This window comes from Pan troglodytes, chromosome 18, assembly GCF_028858775.2.
Source record: "Pan troglodytes isolate AG18354 chromosome 18, NHGRI_mPanTro3-v2.0_pri, whole genome shotgun sequence".
Taxonomy (NCBI): Eukaryota; Metazoa; Chordata; class Mammalia; order Primates; family Hominidae; genus Pan; species Pan troglodytes.
The window spans coordinates 5464900-5477587 of NC_072416.2; the positions used below are offsets into that span (position 1 = coordinate 5464900).

The 12688-nt window shown below is 52.2% G+C and overlaps 1 protein-coding gene across 4 annotated transcripts; it reads right to left on the minus strand.

The window, feature by feature from the left end:
* Positions 1–5065: 5065 nt before the first annotated feature.
* Positions 5066–10077, minus strand: LOC750142 (serine protease 30-like). 4 transcript variants are annotated; one of them, XM_009430250.4, is made up of 7 exons: positions 7670–10077; positions 7150–7241; positions 7043–7069; positions 6654–6819; positions 6302–6570; positions 5639–5799; positions 5066–5424 (listed from the first exon to the last, which is right to left on the minus strand). In XM_009430250.4, the coding sequence occupies exons 2-7, from the start codon at positions 7199–7201 to the stop codon at positions 5149–5151; spliced, it is 951 nt and encodes a 316-aa protein (XP_009428525.1). In that variant the 5' UTR covers positions 7202–7241; positions 7670–10077; the 3' UTR covers positions 5066–5148. The 4 variants fall into 4 exon arrangements, with proteins under 4 accessions (XP_009428525.1, XP_063652559.1, XP_016784695.1 ...); XM_063796489.1 differs by having other exon boundaries at positions 7415–10077; XM_016929206.2 differs by having other exon boundaries at positions 8079–8216.
* Positions 10078–12688: the final 2611 nt, after the last annotated feature.

Genomic DNA, 12688 nt, shown 5'->3' on the forward strand with positions numbered 1-12688 from the left:
GGTGATCAGACTTGCCATTCAACGTGTTGATAATCCAAGCCCAGGCACAGAACACATTTAAGAAAACATTTTGGGCCGGGCACAGTGGCTCACGCCTGTAATCCCAGTACTCTGGGAGGCCGAGGTGGGCAGATCATGAGGTCAGGAGTTCCAGACCAGCCTGGCCAACATGGTGAAACCCCGTCTCTACTAAAAATACAAAAATTAGCCGGGCATGGTGGCGTGCGCCTATAATCCCAGATACTCAGGAGGCTGAGGCAGCAGAATCACTTGAACATGAGACGTGGAGGTTGCAGTGAGCCAAGATTGCACTACTGCACTCCAGCCTGGGTGACAGAGTAAGACTCTGTCTAAAGAGAGAAAGAAAGAAAAGAAAAGAGAAAAGAACTGGGTCCCAAGCACTGCTTGTGGAAACCAGTTTCTGCTGAAGTGTTTTGAGTATGTGTGCCAGTATTACTAGAGTGCTAGTAAGTCTCCTGTGATTTGGATCTTCTTTTTTCTGGGATGAGGGGATGGATGGATGGATGGATGGATGGGTGGGTGGATGGGTGGATGAATGGATGGATGGGTTGATGGGTGGGTGGATGGATGGGTGGATGGATGAATGGATGGGTGAGTCAGTAAATGGATGGATAGGTCGGTAGATGGGTAGGTGGGTGGGTGAATGGGTGGAATAATGGATGGATAGGTGGATGGCTGGATGGATGGGTGGGTGAATGGGTAGGTGGGTAGGTGGGTGGGTGAGTGGGTAGATGCATGGATGGATGGATGAATTTATGAGTCAGTAGATGGGTGGGCGGGTGGATGGATGGACAAATGGGTGAGTGGATGGATGGATAAGTGGGTGGGTGGGTGAGGGGATAGATGGACAGAAAACACACTAGCGGGACCAGGCACAGTGGCTTACACCTGTAATCCCAGCACTTCGGGAGGTCGAGACGGATGATCACTTGAGCCCAGGAGTTCAAGACCAGCCAAAGCAACACAGTGAGACCCTGCCTCTACAATCTACAAAAATACATAACCAGGCGTGGTGGCGTGGACTTGTAGTCCCAGCTACTTGGGAGGTTAAAACAGGAGAATCACTTGAGCCCAGGAGGTAGAGACTGCAGTGAGCTGAGGTCGCGCCATTGCACTCCAGCCTAAGAAACAGGAGTGAAACCTTGTCTCAGAAAAAGAAAAAAGAAGAAGAAAGAAAGGAAAAGAAAAAAAAAGAAAGAAAAGGAAAAGAAAGAAAAGACACTAGCATTCATCACGATCCAATTTTGGACCAGGCGCAATGGTGAGTGCTTACACAAGGACTGCCTCATTTAATCATCACAAACACCCTTGCGGTGGGTGTTAATCTCACATTTTTAAAGACAAGGAAGCCCAGGCTGAGCGAGTGAGTCATGGAATTCCAACCCCAATCCCACAGTCCTCCTGCCACTTCCTGCTCAGGTGTTGGCCCAGTCCCACCATTGTGGGGGGAGGTTCTTTCCTGACAGTCCCTGCATCCCAAGTGCCCAAATACTTCAGCCACCACAACATGTGATTTTCTTGTCCTGGAACTCTGAGGTCCACATGCATACAGTGCCGCTGGCAGAGCCTGCTGTAATCCTGAGAATTCCTTTCCATCGACTCACTGCAAGTTCAGAGACAAGGTGCGTGCCAGACCTGCACCCTGGGCTCCAGGGTGAGGAAGGAACCGCTTGTCCTACGCTGGGTCTCTGCCTCTGCTCCTGCTTCTCACCCTTGGCCAAACGTTCCCCAATCCCGAGCAGCTCTGGCCTTTGGACAGAAGTCAGCCTGTCAGCCTTCGGGAACACCTGCGTCCATTGTGGCCACTTCCTCATCCCCAGACCGGCTCAGTCTTGCAGGGGCGTTTGAATTGTTTCCTCCTACACAACACTGAACTGTGCAGCTCCCGCCCCGACCTGTCTCTAAACAGTGTCACTAGTCCCAAGGCCTCCTGCAGGCCACTGGGCCCACAGACAGGCCAACCAGCAAACTGGGGGTCCCACTGAGAGACACTTGGTGCTGGTTGCCGTGCAGTTAGAGTGGGCCAGGCAGCTGGAACCTAAGAGGAGCTGCTGGAGGAAGTGGAGCACCTTGAATGTCACCTGGACTCACGTCTGCCCCTACCGCCCCCTCGGACCCGCACCCACCCCCCGGCCCAGGCACCAGGTGAACCCTCTGTGTCTTTCCAACAAGCCCCAGGCAGGAGGGGCTTCACAAGCAGAAGCACCAGTCTTGTAAGTCCTCTACAAACAGCACCTGTGTGAGGGGCCAGAGAAAGAGAAGACAAAGAGGGCTGTGTGGGCACCACAGTCCAGGTCAGGCGCGGAAAATCCTTCTGTGGCTTTTGCTGTTGGCTGAGGCCCCCGTCCTTCTAACTCACCGTTGGCAGAAGTCGGATGCCTCGGAGAGAAAAGAGGCTCAGCAGGCTTCCCCTGCCCGTGGGGGTCGAGGAGCGTTCGTGCTGTCCACTGCCAGGAAATGTGGGGGGTTCTGAGGACCACACAGACACACACACACACACAAATACACACCCATTCAAACATACGCACAAAATACACACGCAGACACACACGCACACAAATACACACCCATATACACATACACACAAATACACACCCACTCAGAGACACACACAAATACACACCCATACACACATACACAGACAAGCACATACACAAATACCCACACACACACAAAAATACCCACCCACACAGACACACAAATACACACCCACTGACACACACACACACAAATACACACCCATCCACACAGAGACACACACACAAATACCCATTCACATACACGCAAATACACACCCACCCCAAATACACACCCATCCACACAGAGACGCACACACACATACTGACCCATACATACACACACAAATACACACCCACCTCCCCACACACCCACACACACAAATACCCACACACCCATTCACATGCACGCAAATATACACCCAGCCCCCCACGCAAATACCCACACAGAGACACAGACACACAGAAATACACACCCACCCACACAGAGACACACTCACACACCACAGAAACACACACATACATACATGCAAATACACACCCATACAGACACACAAATACCCACACAGACACACACCCACACACACAGACACATACACATACACACACCTACCCCACAGACACACATACAGAGATGCAGACACATACACAAATACGCAAACACATATGTACACACACACACATGCACATAAAAATACACCCACACCCATCCACACACAGGCACATGCACACATAAATACACACCCACACACAGACACATCCACACACAGACAGGCACACAGCCTGGACAGGGGCCTCCTGGATGGGAGTGGATCCTGGCACAGGGCTGATAGCACAGCAGCCCTGGTCAAGGTCATCTGGGGAAGAGACTGTGGGGGTCCTTGGGCACGGTGGCTCATGCCTGTCATCCCAGCACTTTGGGAGGCTGGGGCAGGCGGATCACTTGAGGTTAGAAGTTCAAGACCAGCCTGGGCAACATGGTGAAACCCTGTCTCTACTAAAAATACAAAAATTAGCCGAGCATGGTGGTGTGCACATGTACTCCCAGGTAGGCTGAGGTGGGAGGATTGTTTAAGCCCAGGAGGTCGAGGCTGCAATGAGCTGAGATTGAGCCACTGCACTCCAGCCTGGGCAATAGAGCAAGACCCTGTCACAAAAGAAAAAAGGAGAGAGAAACTGAAGGGGCTGATATGTAAGGAGGGAGGCTGAGTGCTTCTGAGACATCCTTGGTGCTTCAGGCCTATGTGAGGGAGGGCTGCCAACTCTAACATTAAAGCAGAAATCCAGAAGTGAGGATTTTGTTTTAATCCTTCACTTTCCCTCCTCACTAGATTTCTGGAAGGAGTTATTTATGAGTGAAGAGCTGGAGAATCCATTAGCAAACTGTTGCATGAAAGTGATTAGCAAGAGAAAGTTGTGAGACAAAACAGAGAAGCTGAGAGGCCAGAAACCTCCACCCAGGACGCTGAGCTCCTGGCGGATCCGATGAGTCCCTCCAGGACACCGTCCACCCTGGGATGAAGGCAGAGGAGTTGGAAGGAGGCGAGGCCATCACGGGAGAACAGGACCCTATGAAGGTGGGCCCACAGCAAAAGGAAAGATGATTCTAGAGCATCCAGTCTTCTAGGGCAGCAAAACAACCTAAATTTTCTAAGAGGCCACCCAGCTGAGGGTGCCCCCTGGGAGGGCTGAGGCTTCAGGGTGACGGCTCCACTGCCCACTCACCTGCGACCTCAAAGCCCCTCTCCTCCGTGGGGTGCTCCTGAGAGCCACCTCCAGGGCAGGCGAGTGGCGCTGGGACAAAGGCTGGCCCGACTGTGCCCCACCCAAGCAGACGGTCCTTCCCCCAGACCTGGCGCCAAACTGGAGTGAAAGCCCGACCACCTTGTCTCACAGGGAAACTGACACCGGATGCGAACTTCCAAATGGATCCCTCCCCGCAAGTGTGGAGCTGGCGCTACCAGGCACTGCTCTGGCCATGCTTCTAAGACACAGGCAGACGGCGCTGCCCACCACGCTGGCGATGGCCTCAAAGCCCCTGTTCATGCCTGGGACAGCGCCCAAGGACCTTGCTCATGCCTGGGACAGGCCCCAGGGCCCCCACTGGCTGCAGTCAGCAGCGGGCAGGGTTTTGGGGGAGGGTATGGACACTCTGTGGGCCGGAGCTGGGAGAATAAGGCCTATTATTGGACACCTGGTGGCCATGGCAACCACACAAGGATGCCTGAGACTGAAAATCTGTGGGCTTCAAGGAGCTCCAGCTCTTGCACTGGCTGAGTCACAGCGACTATATAACTCTTACTCCCACTTTTGGGACACTTTTTGAGAGGGACAGGGATCCTATCTAACTACACAGGATAGACATCGCCCAAGACCGTCCTGAGCAAGCCTGGACACTGTGACCCTAACGATGAAGATGTCCTGCAGACAATGTCCGGGGCAGGCACCATGCTCTCCCAACCTACCACAGCCAGATGTTTTTGTAAAGAACAATAAAAATGAATTACTAGAAAAGCAAAGACATAAAATACACATAAAAAACCTACAGTTTTTATTATTAGATTCCATCAATCCTACCAGAAAGGGGATCCCGGACTCCATGGCTCATGGTTCACAGGGACCCAAGCAAGCATACGGTCAGCAGCTCAAGCAGCAGCACTGGGTGGGATCTGGAGGTGCCTGAGTGGGATCCGGGGGCACCTGGGCGGGCCCCGGACATGCCTGAGTGAGATTCAGCCAGGGTTCTCTGAATCCAGTCTGTGTAGCTTAGCACCTGGGTGTAGACACCAGGCCGGAAAGGCCGGGCACAGCCGAATCCCCAGCTCACAATGCCGGCCTGGATCCACGTATCATTGATGGGGCAGACCAGCGGCCCCCCGGAGTCACCCTGGGGGAGAGAGAGGGAGGGCCCCATGAGGTCTGCACTGAGGGAGACACCTGGGCCCCAAGTGCCTTCGAGAATCTGCTGCTGAGGCCAAGGAGCTAGGCAAGGACTCTGGTCCCTCTGGAGACCCTGAGGTGTGGGACATGGGGAGAGTCCAGGACAGGGTGAGCCTAAAGGGCCCACACAACTGGATGGGGTGACCAGGAGCTGCAGTCACCTGGCAGGAGTCTTTCTTGCCCTGGACAGAGCCAGCACAGAGCATGTCGTCCTGGATGAGGCGCTGGCCAGCCAGGCTGGGCTCTCCTAGGTGGTACATCAGCTCACACATGTTCGAGTCCAGGAGGGGCACAGCCACCTCCTGAAGGACACTCGCCAGGGCTGGATGTGATGGGGGGGCCAGCCTGAGCCCACCTCAAGCCTTGTCCCCACCAGGTGAGCCTCCGCCCTCTCACCTGTGATGGTGGCAGCCTGCAGCTCCTACCTCTTCTCTGCCCACCCACCCTGCTCTTCTCAACTCCCAAACCAGAAGGCAGTGGGGTCAGGGAGCAGGGCTCAAGCCCAGATCCTCTCCCATGACCCTGGCTAATCTCATGACCTCTTAGCCTTGGCTTATTCATCCCAACACGGGCACAATCCTCGACACTGGCTCAAGATCCCCAAAATCCAATATGGTGGTCACCTTGGCCAAGGGGAGTTCCACAGTCTGGACAGCCTGGGTCCTGGCCCCAAGTGTTCCCAGCTTCAGGGTGGGGGTGGGAGGGGAGAGGAGATAAACATGCAGACCAAGGTCTGTGGAGACCACTCAGGCTGGCTCTGCATGGTCCCTGGGCTGGTCCTCCCTGACTAGGAGTAGGGGCTGGTGAGTGCATATTCCCCTTACCTCTCTCCTGGGTGGACCCCCAGCCCGTTACCCAGCACACGGTCCCAATGGCGAGGGGGGTCTGGGGTCCTGGGAGGCAGATGGGGCTGAACTGGGAGGCCTGCAAGGGGGAGTCCAGCTCCATCAGGGCAATGTCCCCGCTGGTGGTGGTCCCATGGTATGAGGAGTGGACCAGGAGCCTCCTCACAGCCACCAAGGCCGAGTGGGGCTCTGAAAGTGAGGGTGTCAGCCCTCCAACTTTAACATGGTAGAGCCTGGGATCCTCAGACCTGGGAGGGGAATGGAAACACGGCCCACTGCAGGCAGCCGCCAAGGGGAGGGGTGAGGAGCACCCCCACCCAGCGCCACTCACCTCAGGAAGCAGTGGGCAGCTGTGAGCACCCAGCGTGGGTGGATGAGGGAGCCCCCACATACATGCCCCACTGAGGTCAACCACAGGCCAACCTGCCACGGCCAGCGTCCTTCCTGGCTGTCTTGGCCTCCCACAATCCTCCCGGCCTCCTTGGAGTGGCCGCATTCTGCAGAGGGATGGGCGGGTGGGAGACCTCAGCTTTATTCCCTCTCAGAAAGCCCATCCCTCCCGGTCTGACTCTTTACCCTAACACCTTCTGACATTCCTCTGCCCTTGATGTCCAGGGATGAGGCTCCCAGGGCCAAGGGCCTCTGCATGTCCCCTGGGGCCAGTCCTCCCTGTCCAGGAGTAGGGGCTGGTTGAGTGCAGGGATGAGATGTCTACGGTACCTGAAGGCAGCACATCCCCATGAGCCCCTGGAAAGCAAGAGAGCAAAGGGGAGCACACAGGCTGGCAGGGGGTGGGAGGGAGGAGAAGACAGAGGCGCATCCCTCACCTGGCAGCAGCCACAGCAGCAGAAGCAGGATGGGGCCTGCCCGAAGCCCCATGGCTCCTCTTCCCTACAGACACTGCACTGGGGTCAGAGTCCTTGGACGGCACCAGAGGTTGGGGGGGCGGGGGTGGCAGGTCATTAACCAGTGGCAATCACGCTGGAGCCCTCTGTGCCTGGCAGAACCCGCCCTCCCCAGATGCCGCTTGGGCTCCTGTCCCGCATGTTCCAGGGAGGTGGTTGAGAGGAGGCTGGGGATGCCAGGGCCCACCTCAGGCCAGTCCCTCCAAGGAGCCAGAGGTCAGAAGACCGGTCAGTCCACCCTACTGGGCTGCGATGTGGAAGCCCCACCCAGCCTTCCGGCAGGCAGGAGACCCCCACTGCTTCACCCACTAGAAGCTCTGCTCAAGGCAGAGGTGGGGACCAACCCTCTTCACCCTGTCCCCAACCAGGAAGTGTGATGTCTCCACACAGGCCAGCCGGGCTGCCCCAGCCCACCTCGCGCCTCCCTTCCCACCAGAAGGACCTGTAGCTCCTGCAGAGCCCTCCTGGGGCACACCGTATCTAAGGGGCTGGAACCTAGGGGAGCCCTATTCGTTGCTATGGGAACAAAGACAGCCAGGGTTCGGCCCCCCCCAGACAGGAAGGGTCGACTCAGGAGACACGTTTTCCAGGTGCTACTTCCTCCTGCTGCTGCCACTGCCCAAAACCTTTGGCCCCCATCTCAGGGCCAGGGGCAGAGGCAGAGCCAGTCCCGAGGCAGCTGAGGACCCCACCATGCGCTTGGTGTTGTGCACGGCCTCCAGCCCGGACTGAAGTTGGCCTGACCCGAGAAGCCCAGGATCGCTGAGGAAGCTCCCCACTGTCGTCGCCTCTCAGCCCCACGCCCACTCATCCACAGGCAGCCGGGATGCTCACGCAGCCACGTCACGGACCTCATCTCGGCCTCGCTACGACTCTGCCAACAGGGGGCGCTGCAGGAGGCTACGCGGTCGCAGGGACTCCTTTCTGTCCGTTTCCGGCAAACTTCCCGCGCTCTTCCGGCAAACTTCCTGCGCTCTTCCGGAAGTTGAGGGTGGTTCGCTAAACTTCTGGTGGGCTCCAAGAGAGTTTCCGGCGGACTTCCTGTGCGATCGGGCGGGGTTCCGGTCAGTATGCGAGTCCTGTGAGCATCATCTCAGCCTGGCCTCAGGCCCTGGAGGGTCTGGAAAATGGGTGGTCCCTCTCAGGAGCCAACCAAAAGACGTTCTCACTGGCTGACAATGGGACACTTGGAGCATCACTGTGGGCAATAACTTGGAGTGATTTAAATACGTGAAATAAGGCCGGGTGCGGTGGCTCACGCCCGTGATTCCAGCACTGTGAGAGGCCGATGCGGGCAGATCACCTGAGGTCAGGAGTTCGAGACCAGCCTGGCCAACATGGCAAAACCCCATCTATACTAAAAATACAAAAATTAGCTGGGCGTGGTGGTGGCACCTATGATCCCAGCTACTCAGGAGGCTGAGGCAGGAGAATCACGTTAACCCAGAAGCAGAGGCTGCAGTGAGCCGAGATCGCGTCACTACACTCCAGCCTGGGCGACAGAACGAGACTCCATCTCAAAAAAAAAAAAAAAAAGAAAAAGAAAAGAAAAGAAAAGAAAGAAAGAAATCCATGAGTTCATAATATTACAAAAAAAACCTTTATCAGTTTTGGAGTATGCTAAGGAAATAGTTCATTATTTTGAGGATAATTAAATAGATGCCAAAAACATAAACATTTTAAAAAATAGAATGAAAGAGGCAACAAAAATAAATAGATGATGAAAAGTTTCTCTTTATGGAGAAATTTCTGCTAATAAATGGAAGAGGAATATCACCATGTTGCAATCTAATGGACTAATTGGTCTAGGGAATAATCCTCAACAGCTAGCTCATCACTAGGAGACAGTCAACTGGTGTGTACCCCCGATAGACTTTTCTGGAAAAATCAGAGGCCCGCAAGGGGGAGTCCAGCTGCATCAGGGCAACATCCTCACTGGTAGTGGTCCCATGGTATGAAGGGTGGACCAGTAGCTTCCTCACAACCACCAAGGCCGGAGTGTCAGCCCTCCGACTTTAACATGGTAGAGCCTGGGATCCACAGACTTGGGAGGGGAACGGAGACGCAGTCTGCTGCAGTCAGCCGCCCAGGTGAGGCAAGGAGTGCCTGAATTTGCCCAAGACTGCAGATCTGGGGTGTGGGACATAGGAACAGAGCCCAGAACAGGGAGAGCCTGAAGAGTCCACAAATCTGGACTGGGAGTCCAGAGGGAAACACAGAAACAGAGGAATATGTTAGAGACAGCATGGGGGCACAACCAGCAAATCCAGATGGTGAGATTAAAGGACAAATGATCAGTTATTGGACAGTGACAAAGAAAAAAAAGAGATGGAGGGGGCACCTCTAGAATAAAAGAAACTTAAGACGTATAGCAATCAACTGCAATGAATAAAGTTTATTTTGTAAGGGAAAATTGTGAAAGACTTTAAAGGGGACCCACAAAAATTACTGAGTAAATTCAACGGGGTTGTCTCTCATACTCTTCCAGGTTTTCTGATTCTGTGGGGGTCCCTCCCTTTGAGCTATTTTAAGACTCTGTAAATTGTAGATAACTGATAGGAATGCAGATTGTTCTAGTACATCTATTTAAGCAGATTAATTTCAACATTGCTGATGTGTTAAATATGTTCCTACTCGGAATTCTCCTTTGAACCAGTTGTAACATCTCACTGATTCTGTCATTAATTGAGTTAAATAAAAACACAGGCTGGGTGCAGTGGCTTATGTCTGTAATCCCAGAACTTTGGGAGGCTGAGAAGGTGGAATGATAGCTTGAGGCCAGGAGTTCAAAACCACCCTGGTAAATATAGCAGACCCTGTCTCTCTAAAAGTAAAAAATTAACGTGTATTAATTTTATATTTGTATGAGTCATGATTTTATCTTTTTAGCACATCATCCTTTAACAATTTATATTCTGATTCAAACGCACACATTGGAAAACATAAAATGAGCTGGGAATAGGAAATATGAATATTAATTATATTTGATGTTGTTAATGAATTGTTGTTACATTTGTTTAGTTTGATAATGATATTGTAGGTCTTTTTCATGGCCCTATCTTTTAGAGATATATACAGAAAAAAAATATTTAATTGGTCTCAAAAATCCAGAGTGAAAATAGCCAGTCTCTGTGTCGCCCAGTTATGGTGAAATATAAATTAATGCACCTGAAACTGGCAGGTGTTCATTTTGTACTGGAAGTGAGGTAAGTAAGGTCAACTTTATGATAATGCCAGCTTCCTGTAGGTTTACAAGCAGAGATGTGTGTCCCTGGACAGGGGTGTTTATTAGTTGGAATCTCGTGAGCAGTCCCTTTTACTTCTGCTAACATTAGGCTAGTGAGCACCATTGTTGTGGGGAACTTCCCCCGTTTTGGCACCTTCAGTCCCATGTTCCAGGAAACCACTCAGTCCCAGGACAGCTGGTCACCCTGCAGGAAAGCCATGTTTTAGGCAGTGACTCTTCCCACCTCCACTCTGCCTCCCTTTGCCATAGTGGGCAGAGAAGTAGGAGACAGGATGTGGATAACGGGCTGGAGAATGCAGGGCGAGGGGTCTGTATCTAGTGGCCAGTCTTGGGTGTAATTGACACCTTAGTTGTTGTCCACCTAGTATCCGCTTTCACCTTCTTGCAATCCCCTGATTTTTGATTAGGTAATGGTCCCTACCCACAGCCCACATGCTTCACGGGCACTGATGCTAGCCCCAGCTTCCATGACCAGCTGCTCCCTTCCAGAACCCAGGACGAAGCCGGTCAGTGCAAGCCAGTCCCCATGCCACACCTTGGGCCAATAAATCACAAGGGGTAATTTGTCAGAGGCATTTGGGAAAACATTTCCTTATTCCTTTTTTAAAAAATTATATTTACTTTTATTTTTTTCATCTAGAATTTCTGATGAAGATCACTCTTTAAAATATGTATATGTGGCTGGGAGCGGTGGCTCACACCTGTAATCCCAGCATTTTGGGAGGCCGAGGCGGGCAGATCACGAGGTCAGGAGATTGAGACCCTCCTGGCTAATATGGTGAAACCCCGTCTCTACTAAAAGTACAAAAAATTAGCTGGGCGTGGCATCGTGTGCCTGTAGTCCTAGCTACTCGGGAGGCTGAGGCAGAAGAATGGCGTGAACCCGGGAGGTGGAGCTTGCAGTGAGCCAAGATCGCGCCACTGCACTCCAGCCTGGGCGACAGAGCGAGACTCCGTCTCTCAAAAATAAATAAATAAATAAAATATGTGTATGTGTATGTACGTATGCACACACACACACACCATTCAACCATTGGCTGGGCATGGTGGCTCACACCTTCCTGCACTTTGGGAAGCTGAGGCAGGAGGATATCCTGAGCCCAGGAGTTTGAGACCTGCCTGAGCATCATAGTGAGACCCCATCAGAACAAAAAAAATGGTTTAATTAAAATATATATAATTGAATTTTATTTTATATATTATATATATGTTTATATATATACCATATATATATATAATTCAAATAGTTGAATTTAGGCTGGTCAAGGTGGGTCACACCTGTAATCCCAGCACTTTGGGAGATTGAGGCAGGTGGATCACACCTCAGGTCAGGAGTTCGAGACCAGCCTGGCCAACATGATGAAACCCCATCTCTACTAAAAATACAAAAAGTAGCCGGGTGTGGTGGCAAGCGCCAGTAATCCCAGCTACTCAGGAGGCGAGTTTATGTTACTTTCTGTAAACATATGCTTTCATTCCTCTCAGTCAGAGATACCTAGGAATAAGATTGCTGGATCAATTTATCTTTACATTTTTATTAAACTTTCCAACTGCTTTCCAAAGTGGCAGGCCCCATTTTACTTTCCTACCGGCAATGTGGGAGAGTTTCTGTTTCTCCATATCCTCACCACTTATTATTCTCTTTTTGAGTATTAGTCATCCTAGTGGATATGAAGTAGTATCTCATTATGCATTGCTTTTCTTAAAAATATGGTCTCACTCCGTTGCCCAGGCTGGAGTACAGTGGCACAATCATAGCTCACAGTAGCCTCAAACTTCTGGGCTAAAACTATCCCCCCACCTCAGCCTCAGCCTCCTTAGTGGCTAGGACTAAAGGCACACACCACTGCGCCTGGCTAATTTTTTACCTTTTTTTTTTTGAGATAGAGTTTAGCTTTTATTGCCCAGGCTGGAGTGCAACGGTACGATCTCGGCTCACCGCAACCTCCACCTCCCGGGTTCAAGCAATTCTCCTGCCTCAGCCTCCCAAGTAGCTGGGATTACAGGCATGTGCCACCATGCCTGGCTAATTTTGCATTTTTAGTAGAGACAGGGTTTCTACATGTTGGTCAGGCTGGTCTTGAACTCCCGACCTCAGGCGATCTGCCCGCTCTGGCCTCCCAAAGTGCTGGGATTACGGGTATAAGCCACCATGCCCAGCTCTCTGGGTTCTTTCCTTCCTTCCTTCCTTTCTTTCTTCTTTCATTCTTTCTT